The sequence below is a fragment of the Hippocampus comes genome, unplaced genomic scaffold, assembly GCF_001891065.2.
Source record: "Hippocampus comes isolate QL1 unplaced genomic scaffold, H_comes_QL1_v1.1 scaffold594, whole genome shotgun sequence".
Lineage (NCBI taxonomy): Eukaryota > Metazoa > Chordata > Actinopteri > Syngnathiformes > Syngnathidae > Hippocampus > Hippocampus comes.
The window spans coordinates 85,405-107,884 of NW_017804883.1; the positions used below are offsets into that span (position 1 = coordinate 85,405).

General features: G+C 42.8%; 2 protein-coding genes across 6 annotated transcripts; both read left to right on the plus strand.

The window, feature by feature from the left end:
* The first annotated feature begins 1,774 nt into the window (after nucleotides 1-1,774).
* LOC109523161 (echinoderm microtubule-associated protein-like 1) lies at nucleotides 1,775-7,030 on the plus strand. Of its 2 annotated transcripts, none has more exons than XM_019882130.1 (7): nucleotides 1,775-2,144; nucleotides 4,989-5,186; nucleotides 5,516-5,645; nucleotides 5,723-5,824; nucleotides 5,931-5,965; nucleotides 6,039-6,065; nucleotides 6,258-7,030. In XM_019882130.1, the coding sequence occupies exons 1-7, from the start codon at nucleotides 1,991-1,993 to the stop codon at nucleotides 6,545-6,547; spliced, it is 936 nt and encodes a 311-aa protein (XP_019737689.1). In that variant the 5' UTR covers nucleotides 1,775-1,990; the 3' UTR covers nucleotides 6,548-7,030. The 2 variants fall into 2 exon arrangements, with proteins under 2 accessions (XP_019737689.1, XP_019737679.1); XM_019882120.1 differs by lacking the exon at nucleotides 1,775-2,144 and adding an exon at nucleotides 3,177-4,020.
* A 551-nt stretch (nucleotides 7,031-7,581) lies between these two features.
* On the plus strand, nucleotides 7,582-22,462 carry evlb (Enah/Vasp-like b). 4 transcript variants are annotated; one of them, XM_019882330.1, is made up of 13 exons: nucleotides 7,582-7,946; nucleotides 16,557-16,725; nucleotides 16,967-17,144; nucleotides 18,643-18,708; nucleotides 19,023-19,106; nucleotides 19,188-19,426; nucleotides 19,768-19,886; nucleotides 20,300-20,339; nucleotides 20,451-20,502; nucleotides 20,633-20,690; nucleotides 20,772-20,832; nucleotides 20,916-20,973; nucleotides 21,135-22,283. In XM_019882330.1, the coding sequence occupies exons 1-13, from the start codon at nucleotides 7,942-7,944 to the stop codon at nucleotides 21,170-21,172; spliced, it is 1,167 nt and encodes a 388-aa protein (XP_019737889.1). In that variant the 5' UTR covers nucleotides 7,582-7,941; the 3' UTR covers nucleotides 21,173-22,283. The 4 variants fall into 4 exon arrangements, with proteins under 4 accessions (XP_019737889.1, XP_019737871.1, XP_019737899.1 ...); XM_019882312.1 differs by lacking the exon at nucleotides 7,582-7,946 and adding an exon at nucleotides 9,808-10,387 and having other exon boundaries at nucleotides 20,303-20,339; nucleotides 21,135-22,462; XM_019882340.1 differs by lacking the exon at nucleotides 7,582-7,946 and adding an exon at nucleotides 9,809-10,387 and having other exon boundaries at nucleotides 18,643-18,709; nucleotides 19,039-19,106; nucleotides 20,303-20,339; nucleotides 21,135-22,462.
* Nucleotides 22,463-22,480: the final 18 nt, after the last annotated feature.

The window sequence follows — 22,480 nt, forward strand, 5'->3', positions numbered from 1 at the left end:
CTGATGCAGCCCTTATTAATTTGGAATATTTGAAGTTACTTTTCTATGATGGCACTTGCAATATTTTTAGGTGACTTCTTGTTTCCCCCCCTCAGGTGTAAAGCAACTTAATTGTATTTAATGTCATTATTTTTCTGTTAAATTAACAGGTTAGATTCCCCTGACAAAAGAAATACATAAAAACGGAAGTGTACATATTTCATCCAAGCACTGTTTGACTAGAAACATTGTGTAGTATTTTTGCAAGAGCTGTATGGACTATATTTAAGGATATGTAAATGAGGTTAACTGTACTTAAGTGGTCAATTTAAGTTATTGGGGAGCATGCTTTGTTGAATTGATGATCTCCTTTGATCGATGGAAATTGATTGATTGAAATTGATGGTTTAATTTATGTGGTAAAGGTAAAAAGTCACACACACCCCCATCAAAAGAGGCCCCCCGCTGTGCCTCAATGAAGTTGTCATTCGTTTAAAAAAAAAACCCATCTTGAATAAACCATAGAGCAATCAAAATAGTCAAACGTTCTTCCGGCCATTCGGCAAGCGCAAGCCTCCGTCAAACACTGTGGACTATCTCAGTTCACAGCCGCCGTCTTGTGTGTTAAAGAAGCTGAGAGGATAAGCGATTAGATATGGGTTTTGTCACACAGGAAACATGAGTCGGAACAAAAGTGTTTTGCACCGATGCTTCTCATGGATGTATATTTTGATATATTTGGAAAAAGTCTTGGGACGAACGGGGTATCAACAAAAAACAATGTTTTGATATTTTTGCAGTAGAGACATGTCTCTTGGATATTATTGTCACTTTTTTGTCACACCCTGGAAGAGCTCTTGAATTAATGTAACATCCCTACTGATTTTAATGTTGCATTGAAAGAATATTGATACATTTTAATGAAGTTCTTTGTGAAATTTAATTGTTCGAGTGTATTTTTTTTCCCCTCCCGCATTTAACCCAGGAATGTTCATCGTGGGCGGCACGGTGATCGACTGGTTAGCACGTCCGCCTCACAGTGCAGAGGTGCAGCGTTCGAATCTGGGCTCCGGCCTTCCTCTCCTACCAGACAATAGGGAGCATGTCACACTAACATTGTACATTCATAATTTTGCATTGACATTTTACTTTTATTTAATATTGATTCATATGCCAGAACACTTTTGAAAAATTAAAGATATTATTAATGGCTATTGTGGAATACAATTCCACAGTCAGTTTTGAGGAAATAATGTGCCATGTCTCTCCTTGAAAGGCTTTTTAAAGCTCAGCAAAAAACAAAAAAAACTGTCGTTTATAATATAATTAAAATGACCCCTCTCTATGGCTGTACTCGACATGATTATTTTTTTGTTCCCCTTCTCGATGGCGTTTGAGTGCAAAAGGGAAGCTCTCCTGTCTATGCATGTGATCAAAACAGGAAGTGTGTGATGGTCACCGGTCACCATAGGAGGGCAGTAGTGAGTCCAATGTATGTTTGTATTAGTTGTGGTAGGGGGGGTCCGAATCTTTGCTGCTTGTGCAAGGTCTTTGCGTCGGTAGTGACCCCAGCTGGCATCAATCCCACGCACACACACAAACACGGGTACACACACACAAGACAGACGCACAAGTGCACATGTGCTAACACAGAAGACGGACAGACATACACGGTTACAGAGACACACACCATACATACACAAAACGCGCACACACATGTACAAGTACTGTTGTGTTCTTTATTTATTTTTTTTATTTGTAGGAAGTTGTTTTTTTTTGTGTGGACCTTGTGAAAGTGTGTACCGCCATGTACTGTATACATGCACACGCATGCACAAAGTCTACCCCCACTGGATTGTGCGTGGAGATGGCTTAGCAGGCTCTTAATCTGTCCCCTGAATGACATCAGTCTCTCTGTGCCCTCGCAAGCCTGTGAAGGTGGAGGTGGGTGGCGGGTGAGGGGGGGAAAGTAGGGTGAGTGACCTGCTGTTCAGGGAAGGTGACCCACATCATGGCTGCGGGCATGGCCAAGGGGGACTTGGAGGAGCTGGTGGACCCTGGTTTGGGCATGGAAGAGGACCCTGGAGCTCTCCTCAAGAGGGGCTCGCTAAAGGAGGGCTACCACAGCGACTCCCTCCTAGCGCCTGACGCTGACTCCATGACAGGTAGATGTCTCTCTTTTTTTTTTTTTTAAACTATAAAAATGAAATTAAAATATTCAAGTAGGGTTTCCGATTGCGAGTGTGGGTGAAGCTGTTGCTGTTTTATTTATTGTGATGCAGGCACAATTTGGATGCTGCGTCATCAGTAGGTAAATGAGGAAACAGTGCAAACCGCTCATCTCCTTTCAGAGATACAAAAACAAGACTAAAGCCTGAAAGAAAAGTTTTATAAATTTCCACGGGAACCTCACTATACAATGAACTATCTGTCTGGAGACTGTAATTTCCCAGTCAGGCGATTTAACGCATGCCGAGAAGATCGACGCAGGGCCCTTTTTTGCCAGATGCAGAAGAAAGTCTGGCCTGTGCAAAATGATTCCTGTTCTTACATTATTTTAGCTGCACCTACATGGCGGGAGCCGGGGTAGGGGGGGTACTTTGGCTAGACCATGTAACAATGCGTGACTCGTAAGTATGCCACAGCCATAGCATGAGAGAAGGTCACAGCGAAACAACAACCTAGCTCCAACCACCTATCTAATTACATGTGCCAATCTAACAATTCTGTCTGAATTTTTCTAAAGATCTCTTGGTTTTGTGCATATTTTTAAACATGTGTAACTATTTATTGATATATGTGAATTGATATATTTGGATAAAAGGCATGTAGGCAGAGCGTGGCCTTTGCACGTCTGAGAGGGAGCTTCAGGCTGCTAATTCCCTTTTACAGGAGTGGGATTATGTGGTATTCTAATCCCAATCCCCATATGGAGAGTGTGTGTGTGTGTGTGTGTGTGTGTGTTTGTGATGTCACAGCCAGTTTGAGAGAGAAGACAAACAGGAAATCAGAAGCAGATTATGTCATGCTGTATCGATTACAGAGGTACTTTGAGTTGAATTTGTTCTGTGACCAAACTCATCACGCAGTCCATGTTTTTCAAATCAATTTTTTTCCCACTGGAATGCCATTAATCCGTATCAACAGCCCAAAAAAAACCCACCATCATTTCCTACATGTAATAAAGGAAAAAAATAGCACTGCCTTTTTTTGAAAATATTTGTGTGTTGCGGATGTGAGCCTTTATTGGGCGTGGCCGAGTTGAGTGACATTCTTGTGCTGGATTCAGGTTAAACTGCGCGCGAGAGAAACACGATTCATTCATTGCTGCTCGCTCTCCTCTGCGTGATTTGGCCACCAGGTAGCAATATAATCCAGTCACGCAAAGATATGAATTAGAGTTTCAGTCAACTATTGGAAGTGACATCGACATCTGTAGTAATATTCGACATTTTTTGCGGCGGATAAAGAATGCATTCCTGAGTACAGGTATTGTTATATCGCCTGTCTACGTGTGGACTATTAATTAAACCGTGCCCATAAGAAGAAGAAAATAAAAACGAGGCCAGATTTTCCCCATTGTGTCTCCTTTTCTCTCAGTGACATGAGTCTTATGTGTGAGGCCAGTAGGGCGGGGTCAGAGGGGCTCAATCTGGGGGATTATCATTGTACCCCTCTCGCACTCACACACACACCAATTTAGGCTGATTTGGACCATAGCTGAGGGTTTAAGCCCAGAGCGGAGGGCTTTAAGCATTCAGAGCATCCTAGTCGTGTTGCCAGTCGCCGTGGAAACCAGAGCAAGCACAGCATCAGGAGGCCCGGATGCCGCAAGGTGGGTCCTGGAATTGCGTCTGCAGAGGATGGACCGAACGTCACCCCGTGTGAGTGGCCCCAAAGGAGGGGTGAGGAGGACAGAGAGAGTGTGCTCTCGCGAAGAGAAGAAAAGGAGGAAGACCGCCAAGGTGGCGGAGGAAGGCCCGGTGGCCCCGCAGAGGTTTCACCGCGATTATTCGTCATCAGCATCCAGCGGCTCACATGGTACACCGCCACATTTTTTGTGTTGACGTCGCAACTTTTGTTTACTGTCCCGTCTGTCCAGCTGTGCTTTGACCTCATTTGCTTTCGTCCGACTCTCGCGTGTGAGATGGGAAAGGGGTTGGAAAGCTTAGTCTTAATGCTGATGAAAAATGGGGGTTTTAGGCATATTTGCACCACCTTGTTATTATTTGTTTGACATTATTTATTCCGAATGTGTCTATTTTTTCATGATTTCTTTTTTCTGTCTGCCTGGCTTCCTTCCATGTTGCAAAAACAATCAAGAAAAACTTTGAACTGAGCTACTCTTAAAACACCAAGTACCACCTAAAAAAATACTTGTCTCTCCAACCGCCACTACCATGAACAACATTAAAAGTGTATTTAAAATTATTCTAAGCCAGTGTGGCACTATGCATTTTAATGGTAACACTGCACTTAATATATATTTACATGTATGCACATAAATTTTCAACAAAAGTGATACCAAAATAAATGTTTAACAACAACCAGTTTTTAGGGATTAAATGCAGTTACATTAAACTACAACAAAAGTGCATTTGGGCAATCATATTTGTTTTTTTGCATACCACTCACGAGAGCACTGTTCCATTGAAATTTTTCGTACCAGACAATAGCATGTCATAATAACATTGTACATTCATAATTTTGTATTGACAATTTACTTTTACTTAAAATTGATTCATATGCCATAATACCGGTACATTAAAAATGTTAAAGACATTATTAATGGATATTATGGAATACAATTCCACAGTCGTATGAACAAAGTGTCCCGTGATGTGGGAGATGGACCCATCTGTCGATCCATTTGACAAATCCGCAACCTTAATCATGTGACCTGATCCAAACAAGCCGGGGATTTCATGAAAGCGTCGGAAAGATGTGTTACATAATGAACGCCGACAACATGGCGTCATCCATTTGTCTCCATGTCCCTCCTCACCCAGATGGTCGCAGCTCAGCGGCCAGCAACTTGGATGTGGTCGACCGGGTCACCTACCTGGAGCAGAGGATGCAGGTGCAGGAGGATGAGATTCAGCTGCTGAAAATGACCCTGGCCGACGTCCTCAAGAGGCTCAACATCTCCGAGGAGCACCGGTCCGCCAATGCCGCCGCATCGGGAAAGAGGACGTCGGGAAGTAAAGGTTGGTCAAGATTTGTGGCAACACTTCACTTTTACTTCCATCTGCTGCCACTTTGTCTTTGAACTGTGAACTGGAAAAGACAACGAACTCCACTCAGCAGTGCTCCTGGAAAATTTAACCCCCCAAAATAATTATTGTCACTGCTTTCACCGATAACCACAAAATTTTACTTGAAGCAGCCTTTTTTGTTTGTTCCCCATTTTTTGGGTTCCTTCAAAGATGAGCTTATCCTAGAGATTTTGTTTTAGCTTGATGACTCAGCATAAAACCCAAAACTTGGTAACTTTGGTAAATGTACAACATTTATGTACATTGGTGTCGCCTCACAGGGAGGCCTGTCTCATTGGGTCTACCCCCAAGAGCACCTGTGGGGTCCTCGGGAGTTGCCAGCGTGAGGAAGAGCTCCACCCTACCATCTGGAGCTACCTGCAGGAACTACAGTCCGACACCCCCTCGCTGGTGAGAGGATAATATTATAATGGAAATAATAAATTGAGTTGGGAACAAATACATACTGACTTGTGTCTTCTGTACAGTGGTGTCAGGAGCCCGGCAGGAAGTGTGAAGGACAGTCCATGTAAGACCCCCAAAATGCGTCCATCCTCATCAGCGTCGTCCTGTACAAGCACACAAGAAGGGTGAGGTTGTCTGTTTCTTACTCTTCTGACTCTTGATCAGTGAATTGGCTGCATGTGCTTGTTAATACAATTTATTACAATTATATGTTTTCCTCCTTGCCAAAAGGAGTAGCAGATCCAAGGAGGAACCTGTGGCTTTCGGTAAAATATTTAAGTTTCACAATTTATCGCTTGTGGAAGAGACAGCAACATTAAGTGTGTTGTTACTATGCAGGCATGAGGCGAGTGACACACAGCAAAGGTAGGACTTACCCGTGACGACATTACTACCCTATCTAGTTTTTAAGTGGTCAAGTATTTGATTCGTTATTCTCTGTCGACTCTTCATACATTTCTACATCTCACCATGACTTATTTCCCTTGTCCCTTGCATGCTTTCCCCTTCACATTCCCCACCATCCTCCCCTCCTCCCCATCTCACCGCTTCACTTAGTGACTATGCAGATCTATCTGAGCCCCCACGCAAGAAAGACTGGGTCTTCTGAGACCATTGCAACATCTGCCCCCACGGTGCCTGCAGCGGGTGGCAGTGGTGGGTCGGGGGGGACCCAGCAGGCAAGGGGCGCGACCAAATCCGATGCAAGGAGGAAGAGCCCGTCTTTCATGTTGAACCTCCAGAAGACCTCCTCCAGTGCCACCAGTCAAAAGAACACACAGCAGGATGCTAACAAACACAAAAGCCCTATCAAGTCCCCCAGCCAGTACTTTCAGATTTGTTACTGACCAGCTAGAAACAATGCCTCCATGATGTTGTCACATTACCTGCTGATCTTGATTGTTTTGGACAACTTTTAGCTTTCCTATTGACTTAATGGATTTCTGCAAATAGAGACGTATAGAACATAGCGGTTGGTCTAATAGTGAGTCTTGTGGAACACCACTGTTCAATGCAAAAAGTTCATTTTGAAACATACTTTAAAAACGAAACCCACCACCTTGTTGGAATCCATCATTAAAATAGTGTCATCTCGTGAACTATAATTTCTATGATCCACAGCAACTGCTTTTAGTAAGCCTGTTTTTTAGAGCCATGGCCACTATTTGACGAAACATGTTAATTTACCATAGTTTTAAATAGGTTGGTCGTTTCTGTTGTTTGTAGTAGTACTTCCACAATGTGTATTGCAAACACATACAGGACAGAATGTACTAGAATGTAAGGTTATGTGTTAGAAAATAAAATAATAATAAACTACCTTGTGCTGTAATGTATTTCCTTTTGTTCATATATGCACATATCGGGCTGGTAACCGAGGAGAGAAATTTGTTTCCATTTACGCAAATTAATGATTTGAAATCAAGATTTCAAGTCCATCGTTTGTTTGATTTCAGCCAAAGACACATTTCTCGCCATCGATGACTTAGCCCTAAATTTCAACTCTAAAACTATAGGCTCCTGAAAGCTTTAGCGCCCTCCTGTGGTCACAAAAGACTATTGAATACTGTCATAGTGCAACTTCTGTGTATTTATCAAAGCAAAACGAATGGCTGAAGTACTATCTATCTATCTATCTATCTATCCATCCATCCATCAATCAATCAAAGAATATCGATCTCAAAGTGTACGTTTGAATTAAAAAAATAGCTTTTGACAAAAGCACACGAAACCATACAATAAAAACCTAGTTACACAAATAAAGTTGAAAACTTAACAAACAAAACGTAAAACATCTGTTTAAAGTGTCCTTGAGTGTTTTGAAAGGCGCTTATAAATGAAATGTATTATTATTATCAAGAAAAGGCTGTCGCGGTTCCTGTAATGGCCACTGGAGGCCGTTGAATCTCATCACCGAGCGCGGTGGGAAAATGGCATCCCTGGACCGCCGAGCAGCTCTTGTCTGCCCGGCTTCGATGCCATGGGACAGCGGCTTGCAGCCGTGAAACAGCAGCACTGCGACTATTTATTTAAACACACACACACTCACATTCGACCAGAAAAAGGTGTCCATTCGTGTTGTATTTCCTCCACCTTGCCGCCTTCCCACACAAGTCCTCCTCCTCTTCGAGTAAGCTAACATTTGCACATTAAGACGGCGGCGGCAGGAGGCGCTAGCAACGCCGTTTTCAACACCACCCAAAAGGCGCTGGATGATTGACAGAAACACGGCACAGCTAAAATGAGGTAAGAAGACGCTCTTGCAGTTTTCACGTATTTGGAAAAGTCGGCTAAAGGCTAAGATTGTGATGATGACACTGAAAGATGGCTCGGGTGAGGGCCTGCTCACCTGCCCGTAAAATAAGATGCACTTGATGTGATTGGCCGGCTAGCAGGTCAGGTGTTCTCTGACGGTATCCGTGCGCGTGTGTGTTGAGCATGCGCACAAACGCCTAAATTATAAATGTGTTACCATTTCCGGTTAAGCCAACCAGTCAGTACCACCGCCCTGTTCCATTGTAAATTTAGGTCAGAAAAAGATTGCCAATTTAATACAGCATTTAGTATATTTGAAAAATAAAACGGCCTGAAACGCTTTTTAGTGCAGGTGGTGAAAAAGTGGGGGCGGGGAATCACTGCCGTAGTGCCAAGTGACCATTTAGCAAAATTTCTACCATACTGTACTATTTTTTTCTTCTTTCCCATAATTTAACAGTACATCGACATCTTGCATCAAAAATGAATTTTGGGATAAGATTGTGCTAATCTGAGACCTAATGCACAGCAACAGACTGTCAGATCTATTAAAGGATTTGCCCAGCTGTCATTGATGATTGATATCCTTGTTATCTTGACTGACTTTGCTCTGGTTGCTTGTTTAGCATTCTCATTGTGACCCAAGCCCAGCCCGCTCGTGCTCTCCGATAGCAGGATCGATCAGCGGGACCGAATGTCACCCGCTGTGCGTGATGTGTATTGATGGCGTTCATTGTGACCCATATGAATAATAATAATTGTAGCCATTTGCCGGTTAAATGTGGGACAAGGGCAAAGAGGTTTTGGAAAAGTGTTACTTCAACCAGCCGATCTCCAAGCCACGGGGGAGAAATTCAGTGTCTGTAAATTAGATAAAACTATTTGCAAGCAAAGAATTAAAAAGTAACATGAACCTGTTTATTTGAATACTTGCGTGTGTTGCCGGGTATACTAGGACTTAACTGCATGTCCATCGTTGCACAATAGAGCAATGTCAGATGATCAATTAAAGAATCCCACTGGCCAAATACAGCAGGACAAAGCCAGAGAGCTGTGTACTAGAAAGAGAGTGCGCAGTGTAAATATGCCAGGGATTTATTTCTTCCAAACCATGATTGCTGCAGAGATTATGATTTTTTTTTTTTTGATCTGAACATCATTTATAATCTGCATGCATCTGCAGAAGATGAAAGCACATCATTATTAAAGGTTCAAAGGTTCAAAGTTTGGATGACTGGAAGTCTGGTTTGATGAAGAGTGTGACCCAGCAATATTGGGTGTTCTTTTTTTTTTTTTTTTTAAACCTCACTACTACTCAACTGCAGAGGGTACCAGGCAAGTGTAAGGTTATTGGCGGTAGGAATGGGCATTGGAGTAAATGTACTCGATTATGGGGTAAAATTGATCTTCTTTTACATGATAACATATTCATTAACCTGTTGTAGTCTGACAACTGGCCCAACGATTTTAGGAACCGATTAATAATAACGTGTTGTGCTGCTGTTCTTCCCATTATGTGCTTCTATTCACAGCCACTCAACGCAGTGCATCACTGTCAATGTCTCTCTCGAGCTGCGTTGTATTACTCTGTTAATGAACAACCTGTGAAAGTGTGTGCGTGTGTGAGTGTGTGTGTGTGTGTGTGTGTGTGCGTGTGTGAGTGTGTGTGTGTGAGTGTGTGTGTGTGCACGCGCGTGCGTGTGTTTGTCCTGAGATGTGAGCCATCAGATGAATTAAATTCTCTCTCTCTCCCCCTCTTGCTCTGTGTCTGTCTCTCCACGTGGTTTTACGCTTGCCCAATCCAGCAGATGGTAGGGGGAGGTGGATGAGGGTGATGGAGGAGGAGAGGGGGAAAAGAGGAAGGGAGGGAGGGCTGGCAGGACCAGCTCTCGACACAGCTGGGAGGGGAGAAATGGAGGGAGAGATGGATGGAGAGGGAGTAGGTAATCCAATGAGACACCGAGAGGAGAGGCAGAGCGAGGGCAACGCCTCAAAGCACCAGGAATCTCTCTCCATCGCACTCTCTCTTTTTTCTCTTAATACCCAGCATCCTCGCTCACTCTCGTCCGGATCTTGGCGCTAACTGGAGTCCAGCTTTTCCTTTTATTTCCTGAGGTGGCATTGTCATCTTTGTGTATTGTGGAGTCATCTCGCTCGTTCAAGGAGTTGGGATATCGGTTAGTGGGCCTTTTTTTTGAGCGAGAGAGGGGGGTGATGCCTTCCTAGCATTTCAGGTGCTATGTCGCCTCTTGAACTCTGACGTCTTCTACGGAAGCCTGGACCGATCATAAAAAGGAGATTCTAAAGCGCGCATTTGGCGTTTCTTTTTTCGCCGACATGGACATCAACCTGCAGTCGCACCGCTTCTATTTCCCGCAGATCTACTGCGCCGAGCCGGGGGCTCAACCACAGCTAAGCGAGTTCAAAGTCAGGTAGTTAATTTTTTTTTTTTTTTTTTTTAAGAAAGTATGATTCTGTCTCTAGAAGTGCAGCTCTGCCTCAGTGGCGACTGTGGCCTTACAGATGGGAGGAGGGGCAGGAGGAGGTGAGGATGCATGCTAGTGTATTTGGCCCCTGGGAGCAGCATTGATGGCCAGTGAAGGCTCATCAAGCCGGGCGAGAGCTCAGCGGTGGGGGTGCTGACAGAGCCGCGGTCCGGTCACAAACGTGGTCGTTTTTTTTCAGGCGCCTCCCTGAACGCATCCTTTGTTCTCCATGCCGGCATTGGTGTTCCTGTGTTGCATCCACAGGCTGCCCTCGTGTTTGCCTGAGGCGCCAAAAACCAACCAGTTCACATATGGTCGCTGTTGCTGACAATTACTGATGTCACTTAATGTGATTTGATTCAAATCTTTCAAAGCTGTAACTTGTAGGCTTGTGGATAGAAACAAAAGTAACGTTGGTTTTTTTTTTTTGTGCATAAATGTACAGAATCTGCTTTCAGCGAACCCCAGTTTATTGTGGGGAGTACTTAAAAATATGGGATATAGACTTCATTTACATTTTTTTAAATTTAATATTCTGAAATTCTTTAAACACACTGAAATGCATCCGACACATTGCATTGAACACACAAAAAAAAAATAACAAGTTGTCTCGAGAATAGTGTCCGTGTAGTGTCTGTATGTGCTTACAAGATGCGGGGCCTGGTGTGATGGGATGTGACATTGGTGTGTGTGAGTGTCTTGGTGTGAGCTGTGGCTCACAGCTGCTGCATAAGCGTACTCATTGTGTTTGTGTTTTACCGGTCCTCTGGCATTCAACAAATGGCGGAAAGTTGCAGTGGCTCTCCTTTCCCATAGCCGGGGACATTGCATTCAGTTAGTACAGTGGTGGCTTGAGATACAAGTGACTTGACTGTCTGATGGAAAAATCTCACAAGGGTTGCGGACATGCTGGAGCCTATCCCAGCCGCCTTCTGGCAGTAGGCGGGGTACACCATCAACACCCTAAAGCAGCAGTTGTCCTGGCTTCACAGATTGTGATATGTTTGACCGCGACTCCTCTAACAGCTCCGATTAGTGCAGCTTTAAGGGACTCAGCTTGGCTAAGAAGCTTTTTCCTTTGGCAGCGGTGCCCCACTGTTGGAACAGGTTTACAGGGGTGTGATGCTTCACTATATCGCGATCACCATACCAAGCATACACCCTCCACCCCCATCTCAACTGGCCATGTCGCCCACGTGAAATATTAGCATAAAAACGGTTAGCCATATTAGTGTTTGGCAAATTAGCTCCATGCGGATCAGCTCAGGAAGTGAAATTGTATGTGGGCGATTTGTTAGGTGAGACTTTGAAGTGAGAGGGAAGGTGATGTGGAAGAATGAAAGATGGGAAATGGGGAGAACCGCAAAGCTCAGCAAAAGGGACGCAAATATGAAAGTTGACCGATGATTTTTTTTTCCCCATTTTTAAATAACACTAATACTTTCTGAATTGGGTATGTGGGAATGAAGTCGACCCAGCAATTTTCCGTCTTGTACATTGTGAAAGTCTGGAGTCTTTTTTTTTTCCTGTTGCTCTTCTGTATCAATAACTTATAACATTAAGGGAGGAATGAAATGAACTCAACATTTTTTGGTGTGTAACAAACCCCAGTGTGTGTATCGGCAATAATGCCGAGACATGGGTGTGAAGTTTAACACAGAAACTCATTTCTCTCGCCTTGTTGAGTTGACAGTTATCACAGTCAGAGACTGATGTCATCTAATTGTCACTTGGTCAATATGCACACAGTGTACATCAGTGTCTTGCTTTTGCTTGGTTCTTTATAAAAGGCGCTGTCGGATAAATTCAGGACCTTGTGTTATGGCCATTTTTCACTGTATCTCTTCGTGAGAAGGGCTTCAGCGTCTGTTGAGGGAGGCTTCTTTTCGCTGCATGTGTTCCCATAAAGCATTTAAGAGTTTCCTGGTTGCTGATGCTGAGAGATGTAAAGCAGTAACAGCAATAGCAGCTTCGGGGGGTTGGGGGGTGGAATAGGAGGTTGATGTGAAAGTTTAATGAGATGCTTTTATAGAGGCATTATCAAGCACGTGTCTAAATGCAGCAGAGTTTAAAGTGGTCATGATGAGAAATGTTCTCCAGGCTTTGGGCTGCATGGACAAAACCCCCGAAGGTGACTTGAAGGTCATGTCAGCAGAAATAATCAAATGTCCTTAAGCTCCAAATGGAGACACTGGCGAGATAGACTCCACTGCAGTGGTTTTATCACAGTTGGATAATGACAGACGCCTGATGTGAATTGCTTACACTAACAATATGGTTGCGAACAGAGAGGAACCGATTTACAAAAGAAGAGTCACTGTTACCAAACTGATGATTTGGTTGCTATATTTAACTACTTTTTCTTCTGTTTAAAAAAAAAAAAAAAAAAAAAGCGAAAAGCATTTTGATTCCCTTTGATAACATTAATTAATTCATTCGGGGGTGTCCCATCACTTTTGTCCATATTTATTCCATATTTCACACAGAAAACGCCTGCCACATCCTCATGAGACATTTGAGTATGATCATTATGCGAGGATCAGACAGGATGTGGCATATCGTTGCTCGCTCTGTTAATGAGTAGACTGCCGTGTGGTTCCCCCCCCCCCACACCCCCTCTTCACTAATACATTTATTTATTTATTTCTCACCACTGCTCATTCATCTTTTCGTCTCAACCAGGCAGCCATATTTTCTAGGCCAGAGCCAATATTTTATGGCTGTTGTCATGCCAACAGATTAGCCTGCTCGTGCATGCTTGTAACAGTATAATCAGTGTGTGTGTGTGTGTGTGTGTGTGTGTGTGTGTGTGTGTGTGTGTGTGTGTGTGTGTGTATGTGTGTATTTAATTCGAGGGGGCTCCCTTTAAATGTCAAGCAGCACGTGTAGACAGTGTTTGAAAATATGAGCAAGATGGGGTTTCTTTTTCCATAATTGTCGCCATCAGCGCTGGACACGCAACCAAATTCCATGGCCTTAAAAAAGGATTATGTGAATTAGCATTAAAACTGTTGTCAATGTTCCAAGTGGCCAAATGAGCTTTATGCTGACTGATCCCCTCCCTCTCCAAAATCTCCTGCTTGCATTTTTTTTTTTCCCACTGTGGGAAACATAAACAGGATCTGGCTTCTGTTTCTGAAATAGGAGACGTAAACGTATTCATAGCCATCACACATGCACAATGCTGCTGTGTGTGTTTAGCATGTTCAATCGCCGGTAGCGTTCAACATTTAATTACGTTTGTGTTATGCTGTTTGCTTTTGTGCAAGCGCTAAAGGTGGAAATAAAACTTGTTCCATTACTTGGACAGAAAGACGTTGTTTAAAGTACATTAAGCCCGACCCCTCAAGAGTTGAACTATAAATATACCATAAACTATGATCCCAAATATCATATATGACATTCAAAATGTTTCCTAGCTTATTCCTTTTAAATTCAGTGCAGGAAGATGTGCGCGGCGGAAAAGCTCACTGGAGTCCATGCAGGATGTGGATTTACAGTAAAACACACAGTATACTGTATTCACGCAAGACAAAAACACAAAACAGTTTGTTGACTGTTGTGACGATTTGGACGTTACCGCCGAACAGCTGCCGAGCGCCACAAAGACACCTTCTGTTAGCTCATCCTTTTGCGACACTGTGATGGACTGTGTGAGAATCACTAACTGTAGTGTACGCAGAGACGAAGAAAAAAAAAACCACACAAATTAATCAATCTTTGTATTGATCAAAGTCTCAATGGACTCTGTGGATAATGTCAAACCAAGACAAAAGTCTGAGGCGCAGCTGAAATATAAGTCAATTTGAGGAAAACATTCTTGAATCTTTAGGTCAATTAGAGGTGTTATTATTGAAACTATGAGTCATAGTATGATGAGACGTAATTTTATATGATGAGCAGCACAATATATATATTTTTTTAATTAAAGCATGCATCTTCAAGGGAAAATACCCCAAAATTACAAGTCTGATCTGTCCTTTCTCCTTATAAAGGCAAGACAAAGGCAGCTTGATTGATATAGCACATTTCATCCGCAAGGTAACTCAATGTGCTTTACATAATTAAAAGTCCAACTTTTGAAAGCATTAACAAGAAAAAGAACTAAAGACATCCAAAAAGACACCTCACAAGAACATTAAATGTTTGAGTCGTGTCATGTCACAAAAATAAAGTCGAAAAATCACCAGCTCATCTCAACAGCATCTTTGTTTTGACAAGTTACATTACACATCATTTTGCATTTAAGGTTGTAACATATACACACACACACACACACACACACACCAGAAAATGCAGCCATGTGTTTAATTTATTTTCTTTAACTTGTCGACTCAGTTAAACTTTAAGCATGGCTTCTCGGCAACTGGCAGAAAATGGCGTCGGAGAGTCCCAGTGGCATTGAAAGCAGCATGAATAAATGAGACGCCTGTGCTAAAAGAGAGGCAAAGAAGGCGGATCGGAGGGGAGGAAACGGAAACACACACACACACACTCTCACACACACACACACACACACACACACACGCACACGCACTCATACGCAAGCAGAGCAACCGTGCAGCTTGGATCAAATATGAATAGTTTCTTCACGAGACATGAATAAGTCACAAACACGCACACACTTTAAATGTCACCCAGGCTGCCGCAGTGAATTCTGACAGGAATCTCAACAAAGCACTCATGCGAGAAGAAGCGCGGATTTATTAATAACATGACTTTTATTCACACAGAAGGTCAGCAAAATATTAGAAATGGCTCTCGGTGTGATGCAATGCAGTTGTCCAACCGCAGTGACGAACATCGTTTTACGCAATACAGAAGTCACTCCATTGCATTCACTCAAACAAGAATGAATAAACTGTGCATTAACGTATCAGTTCATTTACTCCCTGCCCTTTCATCCTTTTTTCGCTAATTGTTTAAACCAAATGCATTTGGTGGCTTTTCCAGCAGCTGCTGATGCTCTTAATGAGACAATGTGTGTGTGCGTGTGTGTGTGTGTGTGGCCTCCAGTGTTGTGTCTGGCTGCTTTGTCCATCTGACTGTTTGTCTCTGCCCACTGTGACACGCTTTGTCGCCCCACTTTCCCTTTACTGTCATCCCACACACAGTTAACGCACGCACACACCTGTACCATGTGTTCCGCTGACAAAAGACACACGTGCAAGGGGAAAAATGCGTTAATTAAATGGAATCACATCGGAGGCGTGGAACAAAAACAGACAAGGAGCAGCAAACACAGTTTTGACTTGCAAATGAGATGAACTAGGAGGAAGAAGAGAAGAAGAAGATGTCCCATCTGTGTCTCGGCCTCTGCAAAGCTAAAATTAGACCACCAACCCTAGAGGCAAAGACAAAAAAGCTGCGTCAGAAAAGGGAAGAAGGGAAGGTAGTTTGAAAAGTGAGAGAGGGAAAGCACAGTGGAAGGAATTTTATTATTATGCACAGCACGCTCAGTAAGTACATCCGGCTCACAGGTCTGAGATCTGGGGTTGGAATGGGCCCCTTAAGTATGAATGTGATTGTGAATATTTTATTTATTTATTTTTTGGTATTTGCCCAGCAAACGGTTGGCGTCCAGTTCATCGTGTTCCCCGTCTCTTACCCATTGTCAACTGGGGTTTTGGCTCCAGTTTACCCTTGACCCAAGTGAAGATAAGTGCCACAGGAAATGAATGGTTTTTTTTTCTGAAAATTGTTACATTCTTTACATTGTAATTAATGAAGTCACATTATTATCCTGAAAGAGGTAAACTTTCTTTTGCCTTTTTTTTACTCCGCTTCATGTGCTCGATGGCTCATTTTGTCTTGTAACCAGGAGCTAATTAGCGTAGTGTAGCACAAACACAGGAAGCTGGGAGTAGACGCCGACCACCCAGCGCCTCTAAAAGTCACTTAATGGCTGATGTTTTTTGCTCATTAAATGAAAACTGCATACCGGGCAGGCTGGAAACAAACAGGTTTCGGTTAGCTCAGAGCTTCCTTTTCAGGTGCAAAGCAGCAGCGTGACGCTAGTGTATAAGAGGAAATGTCCAAGGTTGCACATTTCATCTTGTCTCCTAATTGGTTTGTTTTTTTTTCCTCCCCGATCCTCACCCCGCCCACCCACCAGTGAGCAGAGCATCTGCCAGGCGAGGGCCTCCGTCATGGTCTACGACGACACCAGCAAGAAGTGGGTTCCCATTAAGCCGGGCCAACAGGGCTTCAGCCGCATCAACATCTACCACAACACCCCCTGCAATACCTTCAGGGTGGTGGGTGTCAAGCTGCAGGATCAGCAGGTGTGTCATGCATCAACCGTCTGTCAACATTGATGCACACAGAGAACCCAATCACCTGTCTAGGCCTTTACCGACACGCATACTATTATGTAAATGACATACATGCATAACGTGGTCATCTGGGTATCCACACACACACACACACACACACACACACACACACACACACACACACACACACACACACACACACACACACTCAAATGTATGATGGATGACATGTCTCCTCACGCGTGCGCAGGTGGTCATCAACTACTCCATCGTGAAGGGGCTGAAGTATAACCAGGCCACGCCAACCTTCCACCAATGGAGGGACGCCCGGCAGGTGTACGGCCTCAACTTCGCCAGCAAGGAGGAGGCCACCACCTTCTCCAACGCTATGCTTTTCGCCCTCAGCGTGCTCAGTGCCCAAGACGGAGGTGGGTCACCATCCAAAGAGCATCTTGCCGTATTCTAAATAGTACCGCTGTTCTAAGATGTTTTTCGCCCCAACAGAGCAGCATACTCAGGAATATTTTGGGGATTATTTACAATAAATGGATCAACAATTATTTCATGAGATGAATGAATTAAAAAAAAGTAGTTTCTTCAGTCAATTTAAGAAATTTGCTTCACTATATCACTCCAGTAGTAAACAGGTGGAACATTCAAGGCCGTTTGTAAAAACGTGACCTTGGAGCCAAGCACGTAATTATACAAGCTTTTTCCCTTTCCCCCTCCCCCCTCTCCAAATAAATGTACCCATAGGCCCATAATCGTCTTGTCTTTGAAACCTGAAAAGACCAGATTTAATATCTCTTTTAAAAAAATAAGAGGGGGGAATCAGTCTGGCTGGAGATTACTCTGATTACAATGAACCCGCTTGTCAGTTGAACAAATGAAGAAATGTGAGGTATGCCAGAAAAAATGTAATATCATGATCAATGATCAACCTCTCGGTTTTATTAGGGTTAAGAAGCAAAAAATGAAGGCATCCACAGCAATTTGTGATTGCTAAGGGGATATATATAATTGGGTATCATGATGCATTGAAAACTGATGTTATATTTAACTAAACAATCGGGGGCCGAGTACCGATCCCTGACGGATTCCACATGCAACATGACAAAGCTCAGAAGTCACGTTACCATGAGCTTGTTTTCTCCACTTATTGGTCCAAAACCGTAGTTTCTGGACCCGTATTCGACTGAACAGGCAGTGATTGAGTAAATGTGATCAACTCTAAAAACGGTAAAACTGTGACATTAACTTCTTTGCACATTGAACTAAGGTCTTATGAGGGGAAATTGCCGCCTGGTGGGGCAGTAGCCTCCCTGCCTCTCATGTAAACGCATCACCTCCTCACTCATAGCGTCGATTGTAATGGAAACAAGACTCCGGGGTGCTCGCTGCACTTGTGCCGCCTTGGAGGTTTGCGTTACATGACAGATGATCTGTAGCTAGTTGGTAAGTGGGGGAGGGGCTTAAAGTGAGGCGATGATGATGGAGGAGGTGGAAGGGCAGGCAAAGTCTAGCTATGGTAGGCAGCAGCGAGTGGCTGTGTCAGTGCTTGTGTGTCTGTTACAGTCGCTTCCTCTTCTTCGGCATGTCATGTAGGTGCACTCTTGTATATCTCGTTTGGTGTCTTATGCGTGATATTGTTTGATCGAGTGACATTGGCATTTCTATTAATTTCAATGGGAAAAGTAGATTACAATACGAGTGTTTTTGGTCCAATCTCGCCATCTGCGTTACTTGCATGAAGCTAGATTATCTCTGCATTCAAGCATTGTAAGAATGAAAGTGAGTGTTGATTTTTGTGTCAACGTGTGTTTAAGTGCCCTTGGTTTTATGCTTAATTGACTTTATATTGCTTGTTGGAGATGTTTCTCCCCCATTTCATCTTAGCTGCTTTCTCACTCCTCTTTTCCTACGCAGGTCCAGCTGTGCAGCGACAAGTCCAAAATGGACCAAGCTCAGAAGAGATGGAAGCCCAGAGAGCAAGGTGATTAGTTTTTGTGATATATATGCTCTGTCTCCACTGATTAATCGGCTCATCGTAGTTCTATTAAAATGGAGCGATTCTTTCTATTTTTTTTTTTTAAACAAATTAACACATTACAACATAAGACAAAGATAATAACATTTAAATGAATCAGTCGATTAATCGGCCATCCAAATTCTACTCTGACAAACATTTTGGGAGGAGTTCCTCAGGAAAATGTGTCAGATCCTTTCATTTTCTTCACATTTTACTTATTGTATTGTCCTAGTAGTATTGTCCATATCTTAGCTGTATGAAGAGTATTGTATCTACCGCGTGAGTTCCTGCAGGCAGATGATGGAGCAGCAGCAGCAGATACAGACCCACATGGAGCGGGAGCGACGCTCCTCCAACTCAGGTTGTGAAGTCACACAGTGATATCATATTAGACCAAAATGGCAGCTCGGGAACTCCCGCTTGCTCTTCTTCCTCCATCCAGGTTCTCCTTTCCAAGGCCACCCCGCCGTGCTCTCGGTGGCGCCCCCGGTCATACCTCCTCCTGCGTGCTTGGCAGCGGGGCCTCCACCTCCACCACCACCTCCTGGACCTCCGCCACCCTCTGCCGGAGCCCCGCCTCCGCCGCTGCCTCCCCCGCTAGCCAGCCACGGAGAGGAGCCGACAGCCCAGACAGGGCTCGCTGCCATGATTGCCGGCGCCAAGCTGCGGCGGGTACAAAGAGTGAGGACCCCCAATCTTAATGATTATAATTTAATTACTGTTTTTTATTATGTCTTAAAATTTTTTATCATTAATTAAACTATGCATGGATGTAAAAGTCTACATACCTCTGTTCAAATGCCATTTTTAATTGAAAATTAGACTAAGAGGAATAACTCCAAATCTTTTTCCACCTTTCACGTCCCTATAAGAAAGGGACAGTTTAAAAAAAACAAAACATTTTATACAACTTTTCAAATGTCTTGGTCTTTCTGTTTTTGCTTTCTCTCCACTCTATGGCATATGTTCCATTTTCAGCTTTTTAATTTAATGTTTTAACAATGATGCTTTACTCTCACCAGCCGGAGGAGAGCTTGTCCAGCTCGTCAAGTTCGTCCAACGGCAAAAACAGTGAAGTAAACCGGACGAGTGGCGGTAACGGAGGACTGATGGAGGAGATGAACGCTCTTTTGGCCCGAAGGTCAGACAGAAAAAGGGCTTTTTAATGTTATTGATACCTTTTTTCCACCTCGGTTGCCTTGTAGTGAGGTTTGAAGTTTGAGTTGCCACTTATGATTCATGCTGGTGTGATATCACCTCCTTATTTATTAAGTAATTTAGTAAATAGTAATTTAATGAAACACAGAGTCATGAGAAGTAAAATGTAAATGTAAATATTCTTGGCACATCTTTTTTTTCATTTTAATGGACGATGTGCTTGCTTCTGGTGTCTGAACCGTGACCACCTGGGGGCAGTGTAATACAGACACAAAATATACTACATGGAGATGGTCTCAGCTTATCCACACAACTTTATTTTTGTTTTGCTTCCATACTTTTTAATATTTTTTTTATTCAAAACTTTCCTAACATGACGCCTTCTTTTGCTCCCAGAAGAAAAGCAGCGTCAGAGAAGCCAGACGACAACCAAAGTGTGAGTGTGTGGCTCATCCGCTGATAAAAATTGTCTTACATTATGCAAGAATTGTCACTGTGATGTTTAACAACTTTTAAAAAATACTGTGACGTGTGTGTCTTCCCTCAGGATGAGCCAAATTCTACTTCCCCCAGCACTAGGGGGGGTCAGAACGCCACAGGTAAGCGAGCATTAGCATCACATCAAGATCTTGACGCATGATTGCATTTTAATTCATTATTTGAGAGATGTCAGATGCTTTTTGCTGTTATTTTCACGCAGATCACTGTATATGCATCTTCTTTGTACAGATGGTGCAAAAAAGCCATGGGACAGGGCCAACTCTGCGGACAGGGCCATGGCTTCAAGGTGACATAATTTTTCTTTTTATTACGATCGTGAAACACGTCGAAAATATTTATAATATTTGCTTTAATGACAACCTCTTAGGATACGGCTTGCGGGGAGCGGCACGGACGCAGATGCGTTAGACATGGACAGAATGAAACAGGTACGCTGTCTCTTTACAATTAAAGATTACAATTAAAAAGACATTTTATTTGCTTTACAAAAGACTGACGTGTGTTCCTTTAGGAAATCTTGGAAGAAGTGTTCCGCGAGTTGCACAAAGTGAAGGAAGAAATTATTGACGGTGAGAGCTATTTAGCTTATATTTTACCAATACATGTGAATGTCTTTTATCAATTATGTTCAACAACATAGCCCAGTCAAAAATGTTTACTCCACATTGGCAGCATATAGCATGGAGCTGCTTTTTATTTATTGATTGATTGATTGATTGATTCCCCACAGCCATTAGACACGAACTCATTCGAGTGAGCACAGCATAAATCTCACCTGTCCGAGGAGATGGAGAAGGAGTTGGGCCTAAACCGTGCCGTCCATTATGGTGTTGAAGAGCCGCCGTAGCCGCCATGTTTTTGCGGCATGCATTGACTTGAGGGGAGGTGCTGTAAGCGTGTGTTTGTGTGCGTGTGTGCGTGTGTGTGTGTGTGTGTGTGTGTGTGTGTGCGCGCGCGCGTGTGTGCATGTGTGTGAAGAGACAGTAAATTCTTTACATTTGTCTCTTTCCCCCCCCCCTATCTTTGGCCTGAAAAACATGAAAAAAAACTCTATATTCAAATAGTTACATGGTGTCCAGGAGTTTATTCAACACAATTTTTTTCAAATCATCATTACCCTTACTATCTTATTCTTCATTATTGGTATCTTATTAGAGGGTATTAGTCAGTAAAAATGTGGGTCAACTAAACGAATATGAATACAATAATAAAGGTAATCCTGCATTCGTTTTCTATAGCATTTATCCTCAATAGGGACTGGAGCAATAACCTATTCCAGTTGATTTAGGAGAGAGGCAGGCGACACTGGACTTGTCGCCAGGAAACTACTTGTGGTCAGTACAAAGTGAAGCTGATATGCAAATTTTTGGAGAGAAAGAAAAGTCATATTTAATTACTTATATGGTCCACAGGAGTTAATATTTTTACCCTCACCATACTTCTTACTAGAGGATTTTAGTTTAGAAAAAGAATATGCCCAAAGACAGCTGGGATAGGCCCCAACACACCCACAACCCTCATGAGGATAAGCGGTTCTGGTAATGGATGAATGATAGTAAAGGTAATTTTGGACGTTTTTATTAATTTGCTTTTAGATTAATATTTTTAAATGAATTTATTTCCTTTTTTTAACAGCAAAATGACACTTTTGAGCAACAACAGTCACTGCAATACTCTTTAAAAAAACACAACACCCCAGAATATTTGTGATCATGTTAATAATAATAATTTTAAAAACGTTTATTGGCTGCCATGTATTGTTTATTCTGTTCTCTTTATGATGACAAAGTGCTTCCTTGTTGAAAAACAGAAGAAAAAAGAAGAAATGCACTGTTTTGAAATGAATTCAAATAAAACTGTGAACATCTTGGATAAATAAGGCTGATTCTTTTCCTTAATGTGGGAGTCTTTTATAAAACAGTATTTCTTTCATTGCCTTGATGCCAACCCAAATTGTGCATTTTTTATATGGGTTGCACATAGACAAAAACAAGCCTGGATGTATAAAATACAAAACCTGGTCTTTTTCCCCCCCTCCAAAATAGAACCCCCCCCCCCCGCCCAAAAAAAAACATT